Genomic DNA, 22,298 nt, shown 5'->3' with positions numbered 1-22,298 from the left:
TAAATACTTGTTAAAATTTAAAAGATTTAACTATTAAATTGCTGTTGGCTGGTAGCATATACCGAAAAAGCTCTTAAAGTGGAAAAATAGTGGAAAAGAAATAAACTAGGACACATAAAGATCTGCTCTGACAAAAGCTGTCTTGGAGTTTGATGTAAAAGAGAATAAGGAGGGTTAGGTATTTCAAGTGCTCAAAGGATGTTAACTGTATTTCATAAGTTAAAACATGTTAATCCAGCTGTCAAGTCTCAATATGATTCTCCATATTTTCTAAATGCTTTAAATGCTGTAGGATAAGTTGAAAGTCTATCATCATTATCTACTTCAACTGTAACAATGATAATAAAGAGTAAGAGGACACATGGTTTTTATAAAACTACACAGAGATACTGTTATCTTACTGGATACTCCCAGTTTCTTGTGCCTTAAAGCTGATATTTACTTGAACTTTGTGTTTCAAACTATGTTACTGGATGTCTTACAAAAGTGATTTACACTAATTAAATGTGACAGTGAATGGATTATAAGTTTCAATGTATGCAATGGATATTGCTATTTAAATGGAGGATTTTTCATGGCAAAGAGAAAGTTGAATTTATCTCATTGACTTAAATGTGCGCTTTGCGCCAGTGGTGTATTTATGTTTCTGCCAAATTGAAGCTAGGTCCCACAGGGCCTAGCATGGGCCACTATGAATCCACCTGCAGTCAAGGCAACAACTCGTGCCTCTGGATACCATCAGAAGGCACTAGCTGAGATTCGCAATTCATTGCTTCCATTTGCTAACCAAACTGGTAAGTTTTCAGAGATAATACTTTAAAATATGATTAATGCAGGAGATTAATCAAATATTGTAATCTCATTACAGTCTTGTAAGACATGACAATAGTCACAGTTGATTGTTGTATTTGGTGTCAATTTGTAAATATACAACACTAAAAAGAATAATGATCTATACAGGTTCATTTGCAATGATATTGAATCAATCTAAGCATAAATGGTATGAATTAACAGGAAGCCTAGGAGAAATTGGTTCTAGTGCTGCTAGCACAATATCAACACTTTCTACAACTAGTGGTGTAAGTTCTGCTTCTGGTCTCAGTGGCCTATCTGGTGCATCTGGATCAATAGCAGAAAAATCTGATCAACGCCAAGCATTAGCACAACTTGTAGGAATGGGTTATACAGAGGTATGTAGTATATTTGCTTTTATCAGAAACATTTTTTATGCATTATTCGTCAATCAATATATATTTTCTTATGATCAGTTGAACCGAACGTTAAAATGTTAATGATAAGAGATTTGCACAATTCCAGCTAATCTTTGATATTTAATTTTATTGTATAAGTAGTTTTAAATACAGGAAAAAATTGGCAAATATAATAGTGTATTTTAAAATAATTCCTATTAATTTATAATTCATTTTTTACAAAGACATATGTGAATCATCTATGATTCATCTTATAAGTAAAGCCTGTGTGTAACTAAATTGAGAAAGAAAGATTATTAATAAATGGTTCAAATAAAAATTACTCAATGGTTTATTGATCTGATAATATAAACTTTTTTCTTAATATACTAACAGAACTAGTCAATTAATGGATAACTCATGATTTATTTAACGACTCATTGGTAATAAAGAACTAAAAAGTGTTTATATATTAAGATACGGAAGAAATCGCGTATTTGAATGTTCAAAAAGCAATTTTTCTATTTATAAATTTTCATATTTTTTTTACTGATACCTACTTAGTTTTATAAATATTTCAAAATTACAATTACATTATTGATTTCTACATTAATGAAAATGTTTTCAATGTTATTTGATAGCTATGCAGGAAATCATTTTTTCAAGATAAGCTTTTTAGAAGAAAATAAAATATTTGTTGCTTATAGAACATACTCAAGCATTTTCAAGACACATTTGTAAATTTTGCAGTGTTGCAAAGTTTACAAATGTTTAATGTGTATTGTATCCATTGAGTTCACAAAAATTTTGGTGCCTATTTCTATTGTATTGACAATTTTAAATAGTATTTCAACAAAATGTCCATTAATATATGATTCCATAATTATTGATGTTCTATTTGTAATAGAAGAAAATTGACAAACAAGTATAAATTTAAAACCAAGTGTTGAATTATTTTCAACGAAATGGAGCACTATATATTTGAATCTTGATAAAACTATAAGCAAAATCAATTTTCGAAAATTGGTTGTTATTAATATTATTTTTCTCTTAGGAGCTGAGCCTACGGGCCTTAAAAATGACAGGCTGGCGGCCGGACGCAGCATGTGAATACCTAAAGCAGGCATCGAGTCACGATGCAGGTGCACCAACATCGAACCTCAATGGACTGAGCAAGCTAAACACAAAACTCATTCGCAAGCCAAGTCTAGAGCGTGAATTATCATTGCAACGAGGTTCACCAGCATTGGATAGCGGCGCAGGCAGCTCGCGGTCAGATAGCCCAAGGTTACCGGCGGAGCCGGGTCTTAGTCCGCACCATCAGCAACTCAGTCGCCAGTATTCGCCTTCAAGTTTTGTCGAACGTGAACCTCCGCCGCCACCTCCCCCAAGATGTAGTTCAACTCCACCGCCACCACCTCCGCCGCACGCGCCGTACACGTCGCCGAACGTACCTACGAAGATGCAGGAGATGTTAAAACGGATGTCACCTGCACCTGTAGTACCCAGTAGAGCGCCTTTGGCCGCGCCTGGCAGTGGTGGCTCGATTTCAGGAACAGTTAACGGGGTACAGAGAGGTACGAGTCCGGTGTCAACTAACAGTGCCAGTTCTGGAGGTAGACAACCGATGATTGTTCAAAATGGACCACAGGCGAGTGATCTTTGTTATTATACGTCTTATTTTACTAACTAGATGCTTTGAAATATACAAACTAACATTACTTTGCTTCATAGGTTCAACAACAGCTTTCACAGCAAATGCAAGCTCTAAGCATCTACCAATCAAACAACTCATCGTCGAATCAAGTGGAACCACCGCCACCGTATCCTATAGTCTCGTCTTCCGCGCCGGGTGTAGTGCAGCCGCCGTCGTACAGCGCCTCCATGCAGAACCGACAAAGTCCCACGCAATCTCAGCAAGATTACCGTAAGAGCCCATCGTCGGGCATCTATTCGGGACCAACATCGGCAGGTTCGCCAAGTCCCATAACGGTGTCGACTATGTCGCCGAGCAATCACAATCAGTCGCAATCGATGGCTCGCCCAACTCCTCTGCAAGCTTGGGGTGCTCGCCAAGCAAAAACTCAACCGCCTATCATAATGCAGTCGGTGAAGAGTACTCAAGTGCAGAAACCAGTGCTGCAGACAGCAATAGCCCCCACTGCGCCTCAACCTATTTCCACGACAAGCAGTACACCACCACCTCCGCCGAGCTACGCATCCTCGATACAGCAGAAACAACAGCAGCAAGCTCAACAACAACAGCAGACGCAACAGCAGGTGCAACAACAGCAACCACCTCCGCCAGCATATCCACCGGTGGTAGGGAACAATAGCTCGAATTGTGCCTCCAGTACTTCACCATTGAATATGGGAGTATCGGTTGGAGTACCTACCACTGAACCACCAAGTTATGCTACTACGATGCAAGCACTCGCCGCACAAAGGGGCATGCATCATCCAATACCACCGCCACCATATGGTTCTACACCTACCAGTGATGATTCTTGTATCGGCATGGTAAATAGCTTATTGAGCTATTTTAATATTTTACGTTCAAACTCGTTTCTATTTTTTTTTTGTTCAATGCCAAATATTATATGCATATTCTTGACGTTGAGCAGCATATGAGTTTCAATGACAATGTCTGTATATTTTGAAACTGCGATAAATTTATCTCTGGCAGCATATCATTCTTTGATAGATACTCACTCCTCTTTGTTACTCGGAATTGTTTTTTAAAAATGTTTTTGCGTAGACAATAGGTCGATTGTCTATCTTTATTATCAGTTTCTAGCCCAACGATATTTTTTCTCAACAAAGTTGTCAAAGTTATTTATTATTTTATTTTTTAAATACAATAAAATCATTCCATGTACGTTATTTTTCATTAATTATATGACACTTTCGTTGTATTATCATAATAGAATATAAGCACATCGATTTTTATATTTGGAAAGTATTTAGAAAACTGTTGTTTGTACCGCAAGTATATTATTCTTAAAATGTTCGAGCATCTTAGCCATAAACTGTACGTAGTTATGCATAAAAAAAGAGAGAAAGTTTACACTGGTCAAAATTAATCAGTGATGTGCGAGCACCAGACAATATTCATAAAAGTAAAACAAGAAATAGATTACCTACATTACGGCGAATGTAACAAACAAGTGCACTTTTGCAAAAGTATGTGTAGTATTAAGTAAAAAGTCGGGAGAGAAATAAAATTATACAATGTACATACACGCGTTGGCAGATTATTGAAAGTATCATAAATTATTTGTTGGACTGGAATACTTTTTTATTTATTGATGAATAATTTTGGATTAATTGTAATAATTTTTTATTTAATTACCCGTAGGGTTCATCAATGGAAAGTGGTTCGGCATCTCGTTCCTCGCCTGTAGCACATCACCCACCACTACAACGTAAATATTCACCAGCACCAATGCAGGTAGTGGAAAGCTGCCAGCAACATCCTTCGGAAACTCCACCTCTACCTCCAACATCTTCGAGCTCGGTCACAACAAATGTGCAGCGCAATAATGGTACTCACTCAGCTCTACCCGATGGTGACAAGAAGACAGCTGCTGGCGGTGGCGGTGGTGGTCAAGGCAATGGTCAGTACAAGATAAAGCACCAGTCACCTATACCCGAGCGCAAGCATATGAGCAAAGAGAAAGAAGAGGAGAGAAGGGATTGCAAAGTGCGCAATTACTCGCCTCAAGCCTTCAAGTTCTTTATGGAACAGCACGTGGAGAATGTGCTCAAGTCACACAAACAGCGGCTATATCGGCGCTTCCAACTTGAGACCGAGATGCAAAAGATTGGTTTGAGCGCTGAGGCACAATGCCAGATGCGCAAGATGCTTTCACAGAAAGAATCCAACTACATTAGGTTGGTTAACATGCAAAGAATCACCTGTGACATTATCATTTGCAAGAGAATCTGGTTATTAACAGTAATTTAATTTTTAGGTTGAAACGAGCCAAGATGGATAAGACAATGTTCACAAAAATCAAGCCCATAGGTGTTGGAGCTTTCGGCGAGGTTACACTTGTGCGGAAACTCGACACTAACCAGTTCTACGCGATGAAGACGCTACGGAAAGCCGATGTCTTAAATCGTAATCAAGTAGCGCACGTGAAAGCTGAGCGAGACATCCTTGCCGAGGCCGACAATGAATGGGTCGTCAAACTCTACTACTCCTTCCAAGACAAGGACAATTTATACTTTGTTATGGATTACATACCTGGAGGCGATCTCATGTCGTTGCTTATCAAGTTTGGGATTTTTAAGGAATCGCTCGCAAGGTTTTACATTGCCGAGTTGACTTGCGCCGTCGAGAGCGTTCATAAAATGGGTTTTATTCATCGAGACATCAAACCAGATAATATACTCATTGATCGTGATGGTCACATCAAACTAACAGATTTTGGGCTGTGCACGGGTTTTCGCTGGACACATAATTCGAAATATTATCAGCAAAATGGTATATTAATTGTTCATTTTATCAATTGAATTGTTTTCCACTTTATGAATTATAGTTAATTTGTAATTTTTTTGGGTTAAATGTAGGTCATAGTAAACAGGATTCAATGGATCCCTCTGACGACTGGAACAACGAGTGCCGCTGCCTGCAACTGAAACCGTTAGAACGACGAAGGCACAGAGAGCATCAGCGTTGTCTCGCTCACTCACTAGTCGGTACTCCAAACTACATTGCACCAGAAGTCCTGCAACGAACAGGCTACACACAACTGTGTGACTGGTGGAGTGTCGGCGTTATTCTTTATGAAATGCTCGTGGGTTGCCCACCTTTTCTTGCTAATACTCCTGCGGAAACGCAATATAAGGTAAATTATCATTCTCAATGCTCGTTCATGCTTTCGTTTATGATTGAAAATTATGTTAAATAAAGCATGATGTTATGACTCCAGGTAATACACTGGGAAACGACGTTGAATATACCACAACAGGCCAACCTTTCGACAGAGGGTAAGGACCTGATTCTGAAGCTGTGCGTGGGCGCTGATCGGCGTTTAGGCAAGAACGCGAACGAGGTGAAATCACACCCATTCTTCGCAAGCATTGACTTCGAAAAGGGCCTGCGTCGTCAAGTAGCGCCGCACATACCTCGCATACAATACCCGACGGACACAAGTAATTTCGATCCGGTCGATCCGGAAAAATTACGCAACTCCGAGACGTCGGATACGAGCAAGTCAGACGAGCATCTTGACAATGGCAAGCCTTTCCACGGTTTCTTTGAATTTACGTTCAGGCGTTTTTTTGATGACGGCGGTGGGCCCGCCTATCCTAGTCGAATCAGCCTGGACGACAATGACAATCAAGGGCCTGTCTACGTATGACATTAGGCCAAGTGACGCGCGTGCCTTCACCTCTACTTCTCTTATACTTTATTTCTTATGACGCGCGGTCAGGGTATACGTTTTGTTTTTTTCTTCTTGTCTCTTCTCTCTTTGTAGTTTCATGGTGTCAAGGAGCCATACCGTCGGACTTAAGTTTCGGTATACCTAGTTGAACAGTGAGACTAAATTTTGACAACTTCCTATTGTAGGTTTTTTAACTTTATTAAGCCAAATCTTCGACAAAGTCGACAATTGCCTTTTGGAGTTGGAATATTATTATTATTATTATTATTATTATTATTAATTATTATTATTAATTATTAATTATTAATTATTATTATTATTATTATTATTATTATTATTATTATTATTATTATTATTATACTTATTTATTATCAATTGAATTTGAATATTGTTGTTAGAAATCGATCTTCGCCCAAGAACATACGTAATTTAAAAAATAGGAAATATGTCAGTCGAAGGTATATTTTACAAAGTGCAAGTGAATCTATAACTGGAACAAAAACGCCCGCGCCCTGCGAGAAAATTTATAAGACTTGAATGTACGGTCAGATTTGGGCGTATCGACCGTGCGTGTTTGCTGATAACGTTTTTTTTCGTCTTTTTATAAATACTTTAGCTTGCCATTTATTCGGATCAGCTTTCAAGTACGGAGAAAGTATGCGTGCGTTTTTTAAAAATGTTTCAGCGAGTACTGTGATATTGCAGATAATAGCATAATCTAGCTTATAGTTATTTTTATTTTGAACAATTGAAACTTTCCATATTGGTGAGTTGGCCAATAAGTTGGCAATAATTTATGTACTAAAATATTCTTTGAATCAATTTTTAATGCTTCAAGTGTCAGTTCTGTTTGATAACGTTTTACAAATTTTTTCATCAATTTTATAGAAATTTATTAAATTATATGATGATTATGAATTGTTTGATTAATACAACTGTTAAATCAATCAAGAATTTAAACTTTCACAATTGTAATATTATCATCAAGATAATTCGTCTTCTCACGTAGAATGTAATGTATTAATTGCATATCGTACACTGCAGCTTTTCTTTACTTTGAAACGTTCATTTCCTTTTCTCGTAAACGCCTACTTGCTCCGCACTAGCAGTATACAATATTTTATATATATATGTATATATGTGTATGTGTATATATATGTATATACACATATACAGACGGAGAGACACTTTGAGTGTGATGTTTAGTATAACATGAATAGGTCTTTCATTTAAGATCTTATGAGACAGCTGAGGAAACGAAGACAAGTAAAAAAAAAGTCTTCGGTTTCCTTGTGTTAGATTTGTAATAAATTATACTGTTGCAATACCTTATTTATTAAAACCAATCATGTAAAAAGTATTGAAACAATTGCATGCTAAGTAACGAAGGGCAGTTGTCTGACTCATAGTTATTGTGTTCTGAAAATCCCGTACAATATAGAACATTTTTTTAATCGTGTTAAATGCGTCTTTTTCACGTTATCGCGGAATGATTCACTTTGAGCTTCTTTGTGGTCAATGGTTCATTTTTTTTTAATTATCAGTTATTTATGGCTTATTATGCGAAATCAAGCATGATGAGACATGTAAATGAGATGTGCACCATTAAAATAATAAATTACAAGATGATAAAAGCGTTATTCAAATTAAGATAGCATGTGTGTGCCTTGAAAGAAAAGTGTTAAAGTGCCTTCAATCAATTTCACTCGAAACGTCACGTTCTATCTTTTAAATGAAATTTAGATTTTTATTCTTGATAATAATTGGATGTGTTCTTGTAAAGAAAACACAAGATGTCGAATTTTTATCGTTTGTATGTACTATGTACAAAAAAATTATAAAATTGAGTACTCCGTACGCGAATATGTATATTATATATAAATAAAATATTTAATTTTAGAGGGAGAGGGGGGAATTATCGAAAAATAACGATGATTGTTCAAACGAAAGAGAAAATTAGTTTTCGTTGTGCTCCGAAAACATACAAATGAGAAACTAAAAAGGTGCAAAATACTAATTAATTTAGAGCATCATTCAATTTTGTAGTCCCGACTAATTTATAAATAAATTATAGCCGATTGACAATCCAGTGAAAAAAAAGCAAATACCTGTGGGAAATTAAAAAGGACCTGCATTTATATTATTCAATCGATTATGTGCCAAGACTGTATGGCAATTTTCGATGCTTGTTATTTGTGCTACTGAGAGAATACTTTTGATTCTCGGGACTGTTGAAAATGTTGCCTGCAATTTTTTTTAATGACGAACAAACATCATATAGCTGCCTTGTGGAGGAACTGCAATTTCGTAGGTTCATTATGACTTCGCGTACTACGAAATTAAATGTTCTTGTCGCTCTTCAATACAAACAATCGAACGAAGCAGTAAAACGTATCGAGTTTGTTTTTTGTTAACGAGAGTCATAGCGAGCGAAGCGAATATTGTAATGTTATCGACAGAATTTTTTTCAGAAACTTTTCCCAAAGTCGCTTGATACGTTGAACTGCTTGGTTTTAGAACCTTTATTAAGAAATCACACGAATGCATATAAAAATGAAAACGCGCGAGTGATAGTAAAAATAGAGTGCGAGTGAGATCTGTTTTACGACGCATCTACATGAAATAAATAAACAACCGTGCGTTGCGAAATCAAGTGTCAATTCTATATGTACATTTTTTAAATATCTCCTTCCCAATTGTAATTAATTCAAAGTAAACGGTAGCGAGAGATTAGTAAAAATTAAGCTTAGTTTTTTAAGTCTCTTATAATATATTACCGAACTTGTATAAATATTTTGGATGAGTGTTCTAAATTAAAAGTATGTTCAGTGCTTAAACATCTTTTCTATTAATTTTAATTCCTTTTTTTGACATGCCACTCTCATTTCCATTAAACTTTTTCATTTTATTTTTGAAATTGTAGAAACAATTTTGTACTTATAAAATAATTAATGTAGGAAAAGTAATATTTAATTTTTTACTATATTTTATGTTGCAAAATAATTAATTAAAAAATGAGACAGATCATGTGCTTAGCTTTATTTATAAAATGCTTAAAGAACAATAAGCAATTGTTTTACAATATAGAATATATTTGGTGACGTATTATTTTTTTGATAACTTTCATTACGTCACTTGGATACTCCATGTTATTTGACAAAATCAAAGGTTTTCATAGTTACTACACGTGTTAACTCATAATATTTGATTTAACAATTTTTTTATATAAAATACGATTGGAGTAAAACTGTTTTTGCTCTCTCTCTCTCTCTCTCTCTCAACTCTATAAAAAAGAAACATTTGCGCAGGCGCTCTTCCAACACGTGATGTGACAGGTCAGGCAGACGACGTGTTTTCTTGGCTACACAATAGCAGACTTCATTATCATTTAGGTATAGCTGAATATTTGTTCACCTTTTGCGGTTGCAATTCGTGTAAGCTCGCCGACGAAATATCATTTAATTTTTACTCTCCGAACGACAGAGGATCAAAACAATTTACAAAGATGAATCGAATAAGAAAAATGCTGGCTAGCAAGGAGACTCGTGACTATTTTATGAGGTATATTGTGTCAAATTTCTTTCTTTCACAGTCAAAACATTGAATGTTCGTACTTGAAAAATTTCTATATCAAATGATTATTTTCGTAGCACGCATTTCTGGGGTCCTGCCGCTAACTGGCTAATTCCAATTGCAGCTATTGCCGACATTAAACGAGATCCGAAATTTATCAGTGGTAAAATGACTTTTGGTATGTTAAGTTTCATTCATATGTATTGGAGTTATTTGTTCACTCTGTTCATTAGAATATATTTACATTTTTTACTTTTCAGCTTTATGTTTGTACTCCATGTGTTTCATGAGATTCGCTCTCAAAGTTCAGCCTCGTAACCTTCTACTTTTTGGCTGCCATCTAACAAATGAGTGTGCACAACTCACACAACTTTACAGATTCTTAGACTACAGCTATGCAGAGAAGAAAGAAGAGAAAAAATAAAGTGATTACTATAAACCAACTCACCTTCTTAAAATAAACCCACTACTACTGCCAAGGAGTTTAAGAAACATACACACTGCACTTCCCAACTCAAATACTACTGAAGCGTTGAGTCCATTCAGAGTAAAAATGTAGAACATTTTTATAAATATAATGAAAGTGCTGTATATTGATCTGAATTGTTTAAGATTTTTGAGATGTACAGTGCATCGACTTATTAGATAGTTGTCCCGCTTACTGGGTAATAGTTAATTAGGAAACATAAAGTGTAAATAATAAAAAAATATAAAAATCATGGGATTTACTACTTTGAATATAATGAATCATTAGATTAATAGTTAATTTATATTAATTGGTGCTATTGTAGAAGGCGTTGAGTTTATTTATTAATTTATTTAAAATTTAAATAATTAATAATAAAGACCTGTTTTAAAAAATATTGGTTATTCACATTCTTTTCTGCTCCCAGCGAGAATTGCCATTAATATTTGACACTGGTGGTGTGGAAGCCATCATCTTCCTTTTTCAAAATTTACAAGATCGCAATGTCATGTCAAAATTCGTAGTAACCAAACTATTTGTTGATAAAACAAACATCCTTTAAAGCGTTAAAATCGATTGAAAAACAGATTTATCTATGTATGCTCTTATCGTAAAAGCTCTGCAAGTCATAAAAAAGTTTCTGCAAGCTTCAGCTTATCTAACAAAATTCGTTAACGTACACATTATCCTCAAGATTTACGTTTCTATATTTCTTCTGCTTTACGCTGTGTCCGTGATATTGATGCTCTACCTGCAGGAGCGCCTCGAGCGCACCTTCCTCGAGAATGGAGTAACCGGCAACTCGCGTCGATCGCCGTCATAAGCGAAGCCGGCTGCGATCGTGTTTTTTTATATTTCCGAGTTGAGGCCGAGAAGAGACATTATAGTTTTTTCGCTGCTTGGGCTGCTGCTGTTGTAAAAAATGGTGATCTCGACCGAGCTAAAGGAAGATCCGGAAACCTCCAGTGTCGTCGAGAATGATTTGGCTTCGTACAACGCTTGTAGCGGTGAGTTTTAGGAATGTAGAAAATGTATATTTTTTGGTGGCTATTGAAGTCAACTATTCTGGTGTACTCCTGTTTTACGACCTTCATCGAGGTTTGATCAAAATATTGATTCAATTGCCTATCATAATCGACGTGGGGGAAGGAAGTCACCGGAATAACCAACAACTTCATTGATTTTTGTAATCTTTCTTTATTTAATAGTAAAAAATCACATATGATATAAAATATTTAATCATAATATTTATTGTAGAAATGTTAATTGGACAGAATACACTTTTAGTGTGTAGACGGAGTATTTTATAATTATTTGTAAATAATATCAAAATATCTAATCATAGGCAGTGTTGAGTAACGTCCCACTATAGGCGGGAAGTAACAGGCAGATCATTACAATTGCTTTCGTCATGATACACGATTTTTCATTATAAAATTTTCGTATCGTTGCACGTCACTTTATTATACTTATGTAACAAAAATGTTATACTATAATGGTAAGTGGTTGTAAAAAACATTGCATCAAATTTATCTGCTTTGGATTCTGAAATACTTAAAAATACAACTACGTCTATCACGAGATGAAATCGTATTTTACAAAAGTATTAATATAGCAGGAAAAGTTTGTTCGATATAAAGGCACGATATCATCATTTTGTTAAAAGTACTATGTAGAGTAGATCACTTCTTTTACCGGCGATTGAACCGGACAAATAGTGCTATGCTCAACACTAAAAGTACCCAGCTGGACTGTATAGAGGCAGCTCCAGCCAAACGACATTTATAGATGTCATACCTGTAAGTGTTTTAATAAACATTAATGATTTCAGAACTGTATTACACTCTTGATTTAGAACTATCAATTGAGCGATTGATCGAAACAAAAGCAGTTAATGTATCCGATTGCTTACAATTGACGTTATCTAATTCCATTTCCCGGAAACGAAATTACGCGCATGTTTGTTATTTACGTTTATAAGTTATCTAACATTTATCAAACCAACTCGTTCATTTTTTTACCTCTCGTTCTATCAACACAAACAATAAGCGACCCCTCGGTCCAATACGAAAAATTACGAGTTGTCTAATTAATGTAGTATTTTTGATGTAGTGCAAATAGTAGTAGGTCCCTCAAGGGCGTCACACATCTAGTTATGCTAATTTGCTTGATGCATTTAGTCAAAAAAGGGGGGTCCTACCGGCTTGAATAAACTTGGAAAGATTGTTTTAGCAAAGTATTGTGGCAGATCGGTCAACACTTTTGTTAAAAAGGATTTGTATTTTTGTCAACAATTTGATTGCACCTTTGATTTTGGAACAATTTGCCTTTGTTTCAATTACTTTAATGAAACGACGTATATTGGCAATCGATAATTTAGTATCAGAAATCATTACTAGCAAGTATACTAAACTCGCATTCAACAGAACAAGCGAGCTGAAGTTCAAAGCAGCAGACTCACCTAGAGACTTTGTCCTCAACGACATTGGTGAACTCAGCTTCAACCAATTGTCCATCGAAATACGTTATCAGATCTTCTAGCGGATACTCGAAGCCTTGTTTGCATTCGCACTTGTAGCCGCCACTGTCGAATCCACGACCCAATATCGGTACGCACTGCTCAATAAAGAAGAGAGATATAGAACACAATGGAATATTTAAAATAAATACGTTGTTGATTAATGCCATCGCTGAAAGTCTCCATTATATGATTCCCGCCATTAATTACGCCGTGTTCGACTACGAGAACGACTACGAAGGCGGTAAGCTCATGCACAATTAGAGGAGCGAGCGAACGACAAAAGCGTAGGAATATCATAGAAGAATGCGCGATATAAGGCAAGAAGAAGAAGAGGGAAGAGAGAGAGAGAGAACTCACGTATGAGGATTTTTTGTCGCACTTGTGCGTCCCCTTGAACGCGTTGGGAACATTGAATTTATCGTCACACTGGTTGATATCCAGCTGTAGCAAGTCCATGGTCACAGTAACGACACCCCTGTAAGTGTCTTAATGTTAAATATGATCTTCCTTTAACCTCGCCAAACGAGCGAGAGAGGAGAGAGAGAGAGATAGAGAGCGAGAGCGAGAGAGAGCGAATATAGGTTGAAACGTAGTCATCCTCTATTTGGCTCTCTATCTTTCTGCGCTGCTTATTCTCGTGTGGTGGTGACCCCCAGTAGAGTGAGCGTCCCCCGAGAGAACAGGTTCCCCGCTGAAACTATCTCACACTCGTAGTGGCTGGCAGGCTGGCTGCCTGCCTGCTCGCCGATACTTACTTGAATTCCAGTTTGTCTTTGAGGCTGTCCCAGCCGAAAAAGGGGGATGCATAGGTAATTAACCATTTCTTCACTTTGCCGTTACAATCGAAATAAGGGACGGTCCAGTAGCCGTGGTTCAGGTTTGCTGCCCTGAAACGTACACAACAGACACTCCGAGTCAGTAGACAGATAAAAAGCGGGAGAGACAGAGACAACGAAGAAGAGGAGGAGACGGACGAGCCGACCCGCCCCATCCGCAAGCGCATTAAAATAAATTACACGTACGGCCAGCGCGTAGATAACCCCCCGCGAAGACAGAGCCAGTGTTTTTCTTTCTCGCTTCCTCTCACTCTCACTCGTCGTCGTTGACGCCTCGCTCTCACTCTATCTCTCCGTGGCCGAGGCTTCCTCTATTTGCAGAGAGTTATGTGGGAAAGTTCAAGCGCGCTATTGAACTGAGAATCCCAAAAGGGAGAGCACAGAGAGCGAGAGCTCCGATGTTTTTATTTCGGCCAAAAATTTATTAAAGAGCCGTAAACATGACGAAGAGAGAGAGAGAGAGAGCGAGCGAGATGAACGAACGGGTCGACTTTCGGATCTTCTTCGTGGTCTACCTTCCTCCTCTCTACTATATCTTATACCTGTAAAATGTCGGGTAGCGCTCATATTTTTTCAGCGATTCTCCGGTCTCGTTGTAGCGCACCATCATTTTTAGGAAGTATTTCTCTAGATCGTCGTGATTTGCCGCCCAACGGTTCTTCAGCAGTTGGAACCACTCGTTATTCGTGTAAATCTCCTCTGCAATAACAATTCACGCCATATGAAAATACTTACGTTATACCGTTTATTCAATTGTTAGCTATAGACGCGATTTTTTTTTCATTTTGACAGCTTAAACGAGGGGTTAGTCAATTATGTACGTTACACAAAAATGTATAATTTACCTGAAGAGTTTAATCTGGCTAGATCTTCGACTTTCAATTTGAGCGCGTTACGCTCCTCCTTGTAGGCGTAGGGCGCGAAATACGTGCGGTTGGTAAACTTATTACGATCCCAATAAATTCCTGCTGACCACATCCTCGAGTTGCCAAAGAGCAGAGCTACAACTTCAGCTAACATTTGATCCTCGTTCAATGGTTTATCGGCAACACGTTTGCCCGAGTACACTTCCTCGGGGTCGGACACTTGCAAAAAGGCGCTGATAAAGTTAGCTAGACGGACGGCCATTTTCGCCTCGTTCTCGTAAAATTCATCTGCTCCAAAACCAATGTCACCAGGTAGTTTAAGTTGCTCTTTCGTAAAACTGAATCGACATCAAAGTTAATAATGAGTTGGTTTTAAAAAATCAACAAATGTATTTAACGTACTTGTTGCAATTTTTTTCGTGTACGTGACCAATGAAGCCCAACACTTGATGAATGTTCATTTTGCTAGTGTGTAGCGAGCCGGGTCCAGAGGTGAAGTTCCTGTATTCGTAATACTCCTCGAGATACTTTTCCCTCCTGACGGGCGTCGCCTTTGTTAACTCTACAGGTCTTTTTTGAATCCCTAAAACGTCCGAGATAAAATCATTATATTTCAATTACAATCATAGGATTAGAGGAGTGAAGCGTAAAAGATAGTATTTACAGCCAATCTTTGAGCAATCGAATCCGTTATAATATTGCTCGGGAGATGCTCGCTCGATGATTTCACCAAGATAGGGTGCTCTTACCGTGAAAGGTAATCGCCAGCCTGGCTTGCATCTGCACATGTAGCCACCTCTCCTGAATCCCCAACCGTGCAGCGGCTCGCACTGTCAATTTATAATCAACGTTATAATGCAGTGTTTGCAAGAGATTCGTTTCGTCAATTAATTTTGATTAGACTTTTATGTTTGTGCAGTTCACCAAATAATCCATGCATGCTTGGATTAGAAGATGACGAAAAAAAGATTTATTAATGACTTTGTTGGACACAAGAAAGTTAAATGAATTACCTCGGTAGTCTCGCGCTTACATCTAGCTGTATTAGCAAATTTGTTAGGTCCCCTGTTTCCTTCACCTCGAGGACATTGATTAATATCTATCCTGTCAAAGTCCATTTCCATAACTGAAACAGCTGTGTACCTAAAATTTACATAAATGCAATCATTACTATCAATTATTAAAATGAATCTTATAAATTATTCTCATTAAACTAATTTTGTGTTAAAAGTAAAATTAATTTTTTCGAGATATTTCAATTAAAACTAGAAAGATATTAAGAAGTGTGCGTTCAAGTGGAAATATAGTAACAGTTAACGTAGGAAAATTATGACTTAATATTTTTATTACGGTAGCTAGTCTATGGGAAAGAGACTTTTATCATTAGTAAAAGACCACCTAAGATCATCTAAAAAGTCTAGATTTTTGAAATTTGACTACAGGTCTTTTTTAATCCTTTAAGTGCTTTAATCCCATCGTCCCATAGTATTTCACACGTGTGAGCAACATGAAAGGACTATCTTGCTTGACCAGTACAGATAGGATACACACCCTCTTTGAAGGACACAAAGGGGGTTGCGAATAAATTATAATAATAATGAGCGAGCAATCTTCCCCTAGCATCTATCTGTGCATTCTGTGCACAATGCAATTTTTGAAACATATTGGGACTCAATGCATGCAAACAGTTGCATCGCTGCATCAGCTGCTGGTTTACTTGGAGAAAAATCTTACCTGGGAATTTCAATGTGTCTAAAACTAGTGTAACGAGGGTACAAATCTACAATTGGAACAACTGCTGCGAAAAGCCAACGGTTTGAACGTCCACAATCAAAATAGGGTCTTATCCACTTTACTGGACCATCCTCCTCGTGAGCACCTGAAATACAAGTTTATTAAAAAAAAATAAAATTTTTCTCTCTTTTCACATTTATCACAATTAGCATACCTCTGGGACCATGGAACGTGTGAGTAATATTTGTATTGTTTGCATATCTAATTTCTACTTGGTACGTTATCTTGGTGTCATGTCTCTTTGGATCATCTGGCAGCCACTTCTTGTACCTGTAAAAATTGGAAACCATTAAAACCAGTTTTTCGTATTGCATACAAAATTGCATTATATCAATTGTGATAATAACTTGAGCTCCCATTGATTTACCATTCATTTATTCTATAGTAGTCTGTTGTATAATCCTTGCTGAGTTGGTTAGCAGGAAATGCACCCAGATCCTGAACTGAAAATGTATTTCTAGTAGATATTCTTTCAAGATGCACAGGATCATTGAAATCATCAAGCCTGTATGTTCTAGGAGCAAATCTAGGCATGGTCTTGTTAAAGAATCCTCTATAGGAAGATGTAAACGACATATTGGGAGCAAAATAGATTGCTGAAGCATTGATGTGCGGATTGGCAGATACATCAGCCACAGTAGATAGGAAGTAATACATCATTCCAGGATCATAGGTGTCATTAATGGGTGGCTTGTAATTCCTCGACTGAAGAATATAACTCCAATAGAAACTTCTAGTCAGAGCCATGTTGTGCAGGTGCAGCAGTGCTGTCCTATTCGGAAAAATAGGATTGATGTTGATCTCCTTGATGTCGGGCAGGTGTGAAACAGTGTCAGGATCCAGGTAGAGGTCGTCAAGGCGCTGGATCTGACAATTGTCCACGTTAATTTTGTCAAGCTTGTATCGAACTTCATCAAAAGCATCTCGCGATTGCCAATTTGGAGGTCCATCATCGCTTTTATAAATATCTTCGTCGTTGTAACTTTGGGACCAGACTACGCCCAAAACCAACAGGTAGCAGGCGACTAATACCGCTGCCATGCGCGTCATTGCCTCTTTTTCACGTTAACACTAAAAACCACAAATAAGTTCTTGTCTCAATGCAGTTGCATTGTAATTTCCTTGACGGGAATGCACTAAATAATGAATTGTTCTTTCAAGCGACCAAAAGAAACGAATTTAACGTTGATGGTAAAACCCGATGATTTGTTGTGAGCGAGGCAACCGCCGCCCAAACGTCCGATTACACGCCGCGCATGCAGTGAGTAAGCGCACTAGTGAGCAAGAGAGACGAAACGAGAGAGTGGGAGAGAGAAACAAACACGCCCATGGAGAGGAATTTTAAGTTTGTCGCACATTGCATCGACTACATGTACTGTATACACGCTACCACGACAAATCGTGTGCTGATGAATTGATATCGATGATTAAGTTAATAAAACTTATTTTAAATAATGCAATTTAGTTTAGTTTACTTCGTTTTGGAGGCTTGAACTGTTACTAATTAGTTTTGCATTTAGCAATAAGCAACGCTTTGATCTCGTTTTGTTGATCTATCGTGAATGCGGTATTATAATCTAGATTCTACATAATGAACTTGCTCATCTTTTATGAAAATTTTGGAGCTGTAAACTGTATTTATAGCACATGAAAAATAAACAGGTTGACGGTGAATTTTTAATTTAAAATGATGATTAAATTAAAATTATACAGAGAATTATGAAGCTTCAGAATTTGTTTAAACAAATTGGAGCATTAGCTATTATTTTTACAATATTTCTAATTCTAGAAAAATGTAACAATTAATAATTATTGTTGAATATTTTCTACACTTGTACATGTCTCACGTTTTTTCTTGGAATCGGTCTGTTTTCATTTCACGACTGTCTGCTATAAATAGGTCAATCGAATTGATCTAATGAATAGCATCGTCTGCGTTTTCAGTAAAAACTTCAATTGCACGCAATAACCAAACGCTATACTTCTGTTGTAAAAGTCTTAGATGCAAGTAAAAATCGTCGCTAAACAAGCGTGAACGACCAAGAAGAAACAAAAAAAATCAACAGTGATCGTGCCCCTTGAACGATGACTAACTGTAATGTTGCCGAGCTCAAAAGAAAAACTTGAATGTTCAGTAGAAACAGACAATTTGGTACGACAGAGTTCCAAGTGACCGTTACGTCGGTGTTGATTGTCGAACGTTGTGAGCGTGGCTTGAGTTCAGAAAGAGAGAGAGAGAGAGAGGGCGTCTGGTGCTTGGCGTTGGCACCAGTGACGTCACGAAAGCGAGCGAACGAGCGAAAAGAGAGAGCGGGAGCGCTCTTCGCCTCCCGCGCGCGCGTCTATCGCGAGTCGGGAGAGCGAGCGCGAGCGACAGAGACAGACAGACAAAGGCTGCCGAGGAGAGTTCGCGGCGCGTTGTCGACCGACCAGCCTGAGCCAGCCTATTACATTTCCCTTGGGAGAGAAGCATGGAAATCATCGCAATTTGTGCCTATTGAACTTCACGCAACATATACGAGAGCTTCCGTACAATCTAAGTCAATACCTTCAGTTTTTTTTGTTTCTCTCTCGTCGGTTTCTTATCGACCACCAGCAGTTTTTTTCGTGCAGAATCGACTAATATAACTTGCCTCGCAGAGCCGCCACACACGCACACATCCATATATCTATACCTCGCCCCGAACGCCGTACATTCACCTACGCAAGGACTTTTTTGCCGATCGACAGAGCGAGATCGACTTGGGCTTCTGCGGAGCTTTTCTCAGGTATTTTCTTTATTATTAATTCGTTAATCGTTGATGTAAGCCTTGATTCCAATGAAAAAATCGACGCAAGGGATCGGTGGTGGGGATTTGTAGAATTTACGTGGAGGACTCGGCGATTTCGCATTTTGCAAAAAATGAGGTTAAGTTTCGCGAATGCAGACTTGAGTGAGCGAGAGAAAGAGGCGAACGAACGAAGGCAGAAAGAGAGACAGAGAGGAGCGCCATCCGGATAGGTTATAATTTCCGCCCGCGGATGTTACCCATTGGCGCTGCCGAGCGAATTTTTGCACGAACGCACTTTGGTGTGGTGTGCAAGCGTTGCTGCTGCTGCTTTTTTCGCGAACGGAAATCGTCGCTGCTGCTGCTGCAGCTCTGATGGTAATGATTCGCTGTTGCACTGCCTGCTGCTGCATTTTCGATGCCGATTTCGTTTCTCTTTCTCTTTTTTTTTCGTCTGCCTGGTATTTTGGAGCAATTTTTTTTAAGTGCGTGGTAGGAGGGGAAACCAAGAAGGCATGTGATTTTTTTTCGGCTTTCGTTGGTGTATTTTGAGTGGTCGGCATCGAAGAACGACATTCTTTTGCGCGTTACATGTGTGCGTTTTAGCAAATTTACTGAACTGAGCGTTAGTGGTTGAGGTGTATAAATTATACATATATTGATAAAGATTCCAGACGAGACAGAGCGAGAGAGCGAGAGAGCGAAAGAGCGCGAGAGCGCGAGAGAGAGAGAGAGAGAGAGAGAGAGAGAGAGAGGAGAGAGAGAGAGAGAGACGTTATATGTGCATTTTGTGCAACGTGGATTGTGATAATATTGCGTCGAAAGTAACGTAGAAGCGCAAGCGATTGAGAGGGAAAATGGAAAAACCTACAAGTAGTAAAGATTGGCCATTAAATTTCAGTGGAAAAAAGACGTTACACGCCTACACGTGGCTGTAGCCATAGCGCGACACTCGTATGTATACTCCTACTTTCTTCGTATTGGAAAAGACATGCAATCGCGTGGCGTTCGAATAAATGTGCGCATCCAAGCAAGCCACTGATGAATAAAATAATCGTCGCAAAAGTGGCGTCGCGGATTACGTAGCACTGGGCGCAGTGCAGCGAGGAGAGACCGACGCGCGCACGAACGTTATCGCACTGGTAAAAGTCAGCAGCAACAGCCTCAGCGGTAGATTTGTCGAGTTGTCAAATTCTCTCATCGGTAATCTATTCGTCTCGTACTTATAGAACACACTCGGCTCTCTCGCAAAGCCGTATCAAAACTTTAATGCATCACCAAAGGGAAACAATTTGCCCTTTTATTTCCCATCTAAATGTCAATTCGCTCGCCGGAAGAGCACACGACTGACACTCTCGCGCGGCAACCACTGGGCATTCTTGGGACCGAGCACGAAAGAAGAGTGCTAAACAGAGCTTTTTGCGTTGTTTTTTGCTTGTCCGTTTCCTAAACTTTCTCGAATTCCCAGAGAGGTGAAAAAAAAGCGCAGTTGTTCCCGCAAAAAAATTGAAGAAGCTTGGCGCAGAAAGAGTTGCATATATCCATTTTTGTTCATCCTTGACCGCAATATCCTCGAAGGTTCTCTGTCTTTCGCGTGCGCTCTCTCTCTCTCTCTCTCTCTTTCTATCTCTATCTCCCCCCCCCCCTCTCTCACTCTCTCTCTCTCTCCCTCTCTCTCTTTCTCTGTCTTTCGTTTTCTCTCGTCTCTCGCTTTTTTTTTCGTGTTCGGTTTTTACGCGAAACGCGTACGCCGCACATAGCTCTGTGTCTTTCTACCAGATACATATTCCCATCGTGAGTGTGACTTAATAGGACATAACATCGCGGCCCGGACCCATTATCATGCAAATGCGAGGCGAGAGAGCGAGCGCCCCCTCGACTCGGCAGCGCGCGCGCGCGCGCGCGATGACCCCCCTGGCAGTGGACGACACTACCTCCCTATAGCGCAAGGCCCCGTTTAATCGAGGAAATTGAGGAGAGCGAGCGAGCGAGAGAGAGAGAGAGAGAGAGAGGAGAGAGAGAGAGAGAGAGAGAGAGAGAGGACGCCGAGAGCGAGCCGATGCGCTTTTCGACGCGCTTACAACCCGACGACGATTCGAGTGTCAAAGTAAACCTACTCGCCCCTAATCACGCGTAGCGTCCTTTGTTCGGCCGAGCCTGCTCGCCGCATAAGCACACGTCGCTTCTTTTGCCTGCTGACTGGTGTGCTCGCCTCTCGGCGAGTATCGATCGACCGATGATGCTTTTGTCTGCCTGCGCGTTCACTCCCGGTTGCCGGCGCTCCTCGCGATCGACGCCTAATTGCCCTGGCCGTTCGCCGCGCGGCGCGCGCTCGCTCGCTCGCTCGCTCGGCAGGCCCAACGTCTTTTCGCGTTCGTGTCGCGCCTGCTATTCGCGGATTCGCTCGCTCGCTCCGGTCCTCATTTTCTCGCGTTGCGCTTTACCTTCCGATTGACAATGAACAAGAGGATGAGAGGTTGCTTTTTGTCGACAATCAAATTTCATTTGTTAATTTCATTGGAAAGACATTCACTAGTCGACTGCAAGGTTCTTTTCCGTTCTTTGTGCAATCTCTGGCTGCTCGTCCGACCAAATGGTCAAAATTGACAACAAACCGACTATTTGCTTCCGGCAGTTTCGCAGTCGTTCAATCTAAATTGGTAAAAAAACCGATTTTCAAATGATAATTACGAAGAGTCAAACAGAACAAGGACTAACCGCAAAAGAACTCAATAAATTATTTTTGCCAAAAAGTGGGATGCTCGAAGTAGATAAACTGTATAGTTCAACGAGGTATACTAAGATCAAGTCAACAGATGCAACCGATGTCTGTCAACGATTAATCTAATCAACGTAAACATTCGATAAGAATTATCTTCGGACTCTTTTTT

The 22,298-nt window shown here is 38.9% G+C and overlaps 3 protein-coding genes across 4 annotated transcripts; 2 read left to right on the top strand and 1 right to left on the bottom strand.

Annotated features, from left to right (window-relative positions):
* Nucleotides 1-654: 654 nt before the first annotated feature.
* On the top strand, nucleotides 655-9,405 carry LOC131671598 (serine/threonine-protein kinase Warts). The gene is made up of 8 exons (XM_058948139.1): nucleotides 655-794; nucleotides 1,015-1,190; nucleotides 2,245-2,841; nucleotides 2,925-3,710; nucleotides 4,549-5,084; nucleotides 5,165-5,679; nucleotides 5,766-6,043; nucleotides 6,128-9,405. Exons 1-8 carry the CDS (start codon nucleotides 692-694, stop codon nucleotides 6,557-6,559), a joined length of 3,423 nt encoding a protein of 1,140 aa, XP_058804122.1. The 5' UTR covers nucleotides 655-691; the 3' UTR covers nucleotides 6,560-9,405.
* Nucleotides 9,406-9,928: 523 nt separating this feature from the next.
* On the top strand, nucleotides 9,929-10,999 carry LOC131671578 (mitochondrial pyruvate carrier 1). Its single transcript, XM_058948088.1, has 3 exons — nucleotides 9,929-10,144; nucleotides 10,234-10,334; nucleotides 10,417-10,999. Exons 1-3 carry the CDS (start codon nucleotides 10,089-10,091, stop codon nucleotides 10,578-10,580), a joined length of 321 nt encoding a protein of 106 aa, XP_058804071.1. The 5' UTR covers nucleotides 9,929-10,088; the 3' UTR covers nucleotides 10,581-10,999.
* Nucleotides 11,000-11,816: 817 nt separating this feature from the next.
* LOC131671577 (uncharacterized) lies at nucleotides 11,817-18,725 on the bottom strand. Of its 2 annotated transcripts, none has more exons than XM_058948087.1 (13): nucleotides 18,622-18,725; nucleotides 17,007-17,710; nucleotides 16,794-16,909; nucleotides 16,580-16,724; nucleotides 15,859-15,988; nucleotides 15,510-15,675; nucleotides 15,248-15,428; nucleotides 14,825-15,183; nucleotides 14,522-14,678; nucleotides 13,899-14,030; nucleotides 13,501-13,618; nucleotides 13,084-13,238; nucleotides 11,817-12,419 (listed from the first exon to the last, which is right to left on the bottom strand). In XM_058948087.1, the coding sequence occupies exons 2-13, from the start codon at nucleotides 17,687-17,689 to the stop codon at nucleotides 12,314-12,316; spliced, it is 2,448 nt and encodes an 815-aa protein (XP_058804070.1). In that variant the 5' UTR covers nucleotides 17,690-17,710; nucleotides 18,622-18,725; the 3' UTR covers nucleotides 11,817-12,313. The 2 variants fall into 2 exon arrangements, with proteins under 2 accessions (XP_058804070.1, XP_058804069.1); XM_058948086.1 differs by lacking the exon at nucleotides 18,622-18,725 and adding an exon at nucleotides 18,487-18,620.
* Nucleotides 18,726-22,298: the final 3,573 nt, after the last annotated feature.

The sequence above is a fragment of the Phymastichus coffea genome, unplaced genomic scaffold, assembly GCF_024137745.1.
Source record: "Phymastichus coffea isolate CEN01 unplaced genomic scaffold, Cenicafe_Pcof_1.1 PCOF00129, whole genome shotgun sequence".
Lineage (NCBI taxonomy): Eukaryota > Metazoa > Arthropoda > Insecta > Hymenoptera > Eulophidae > Phymastichus > Phymastichus coffea.
This window is presented reverse-complemented; position numbering and strand designations above follow the sequence as displayed.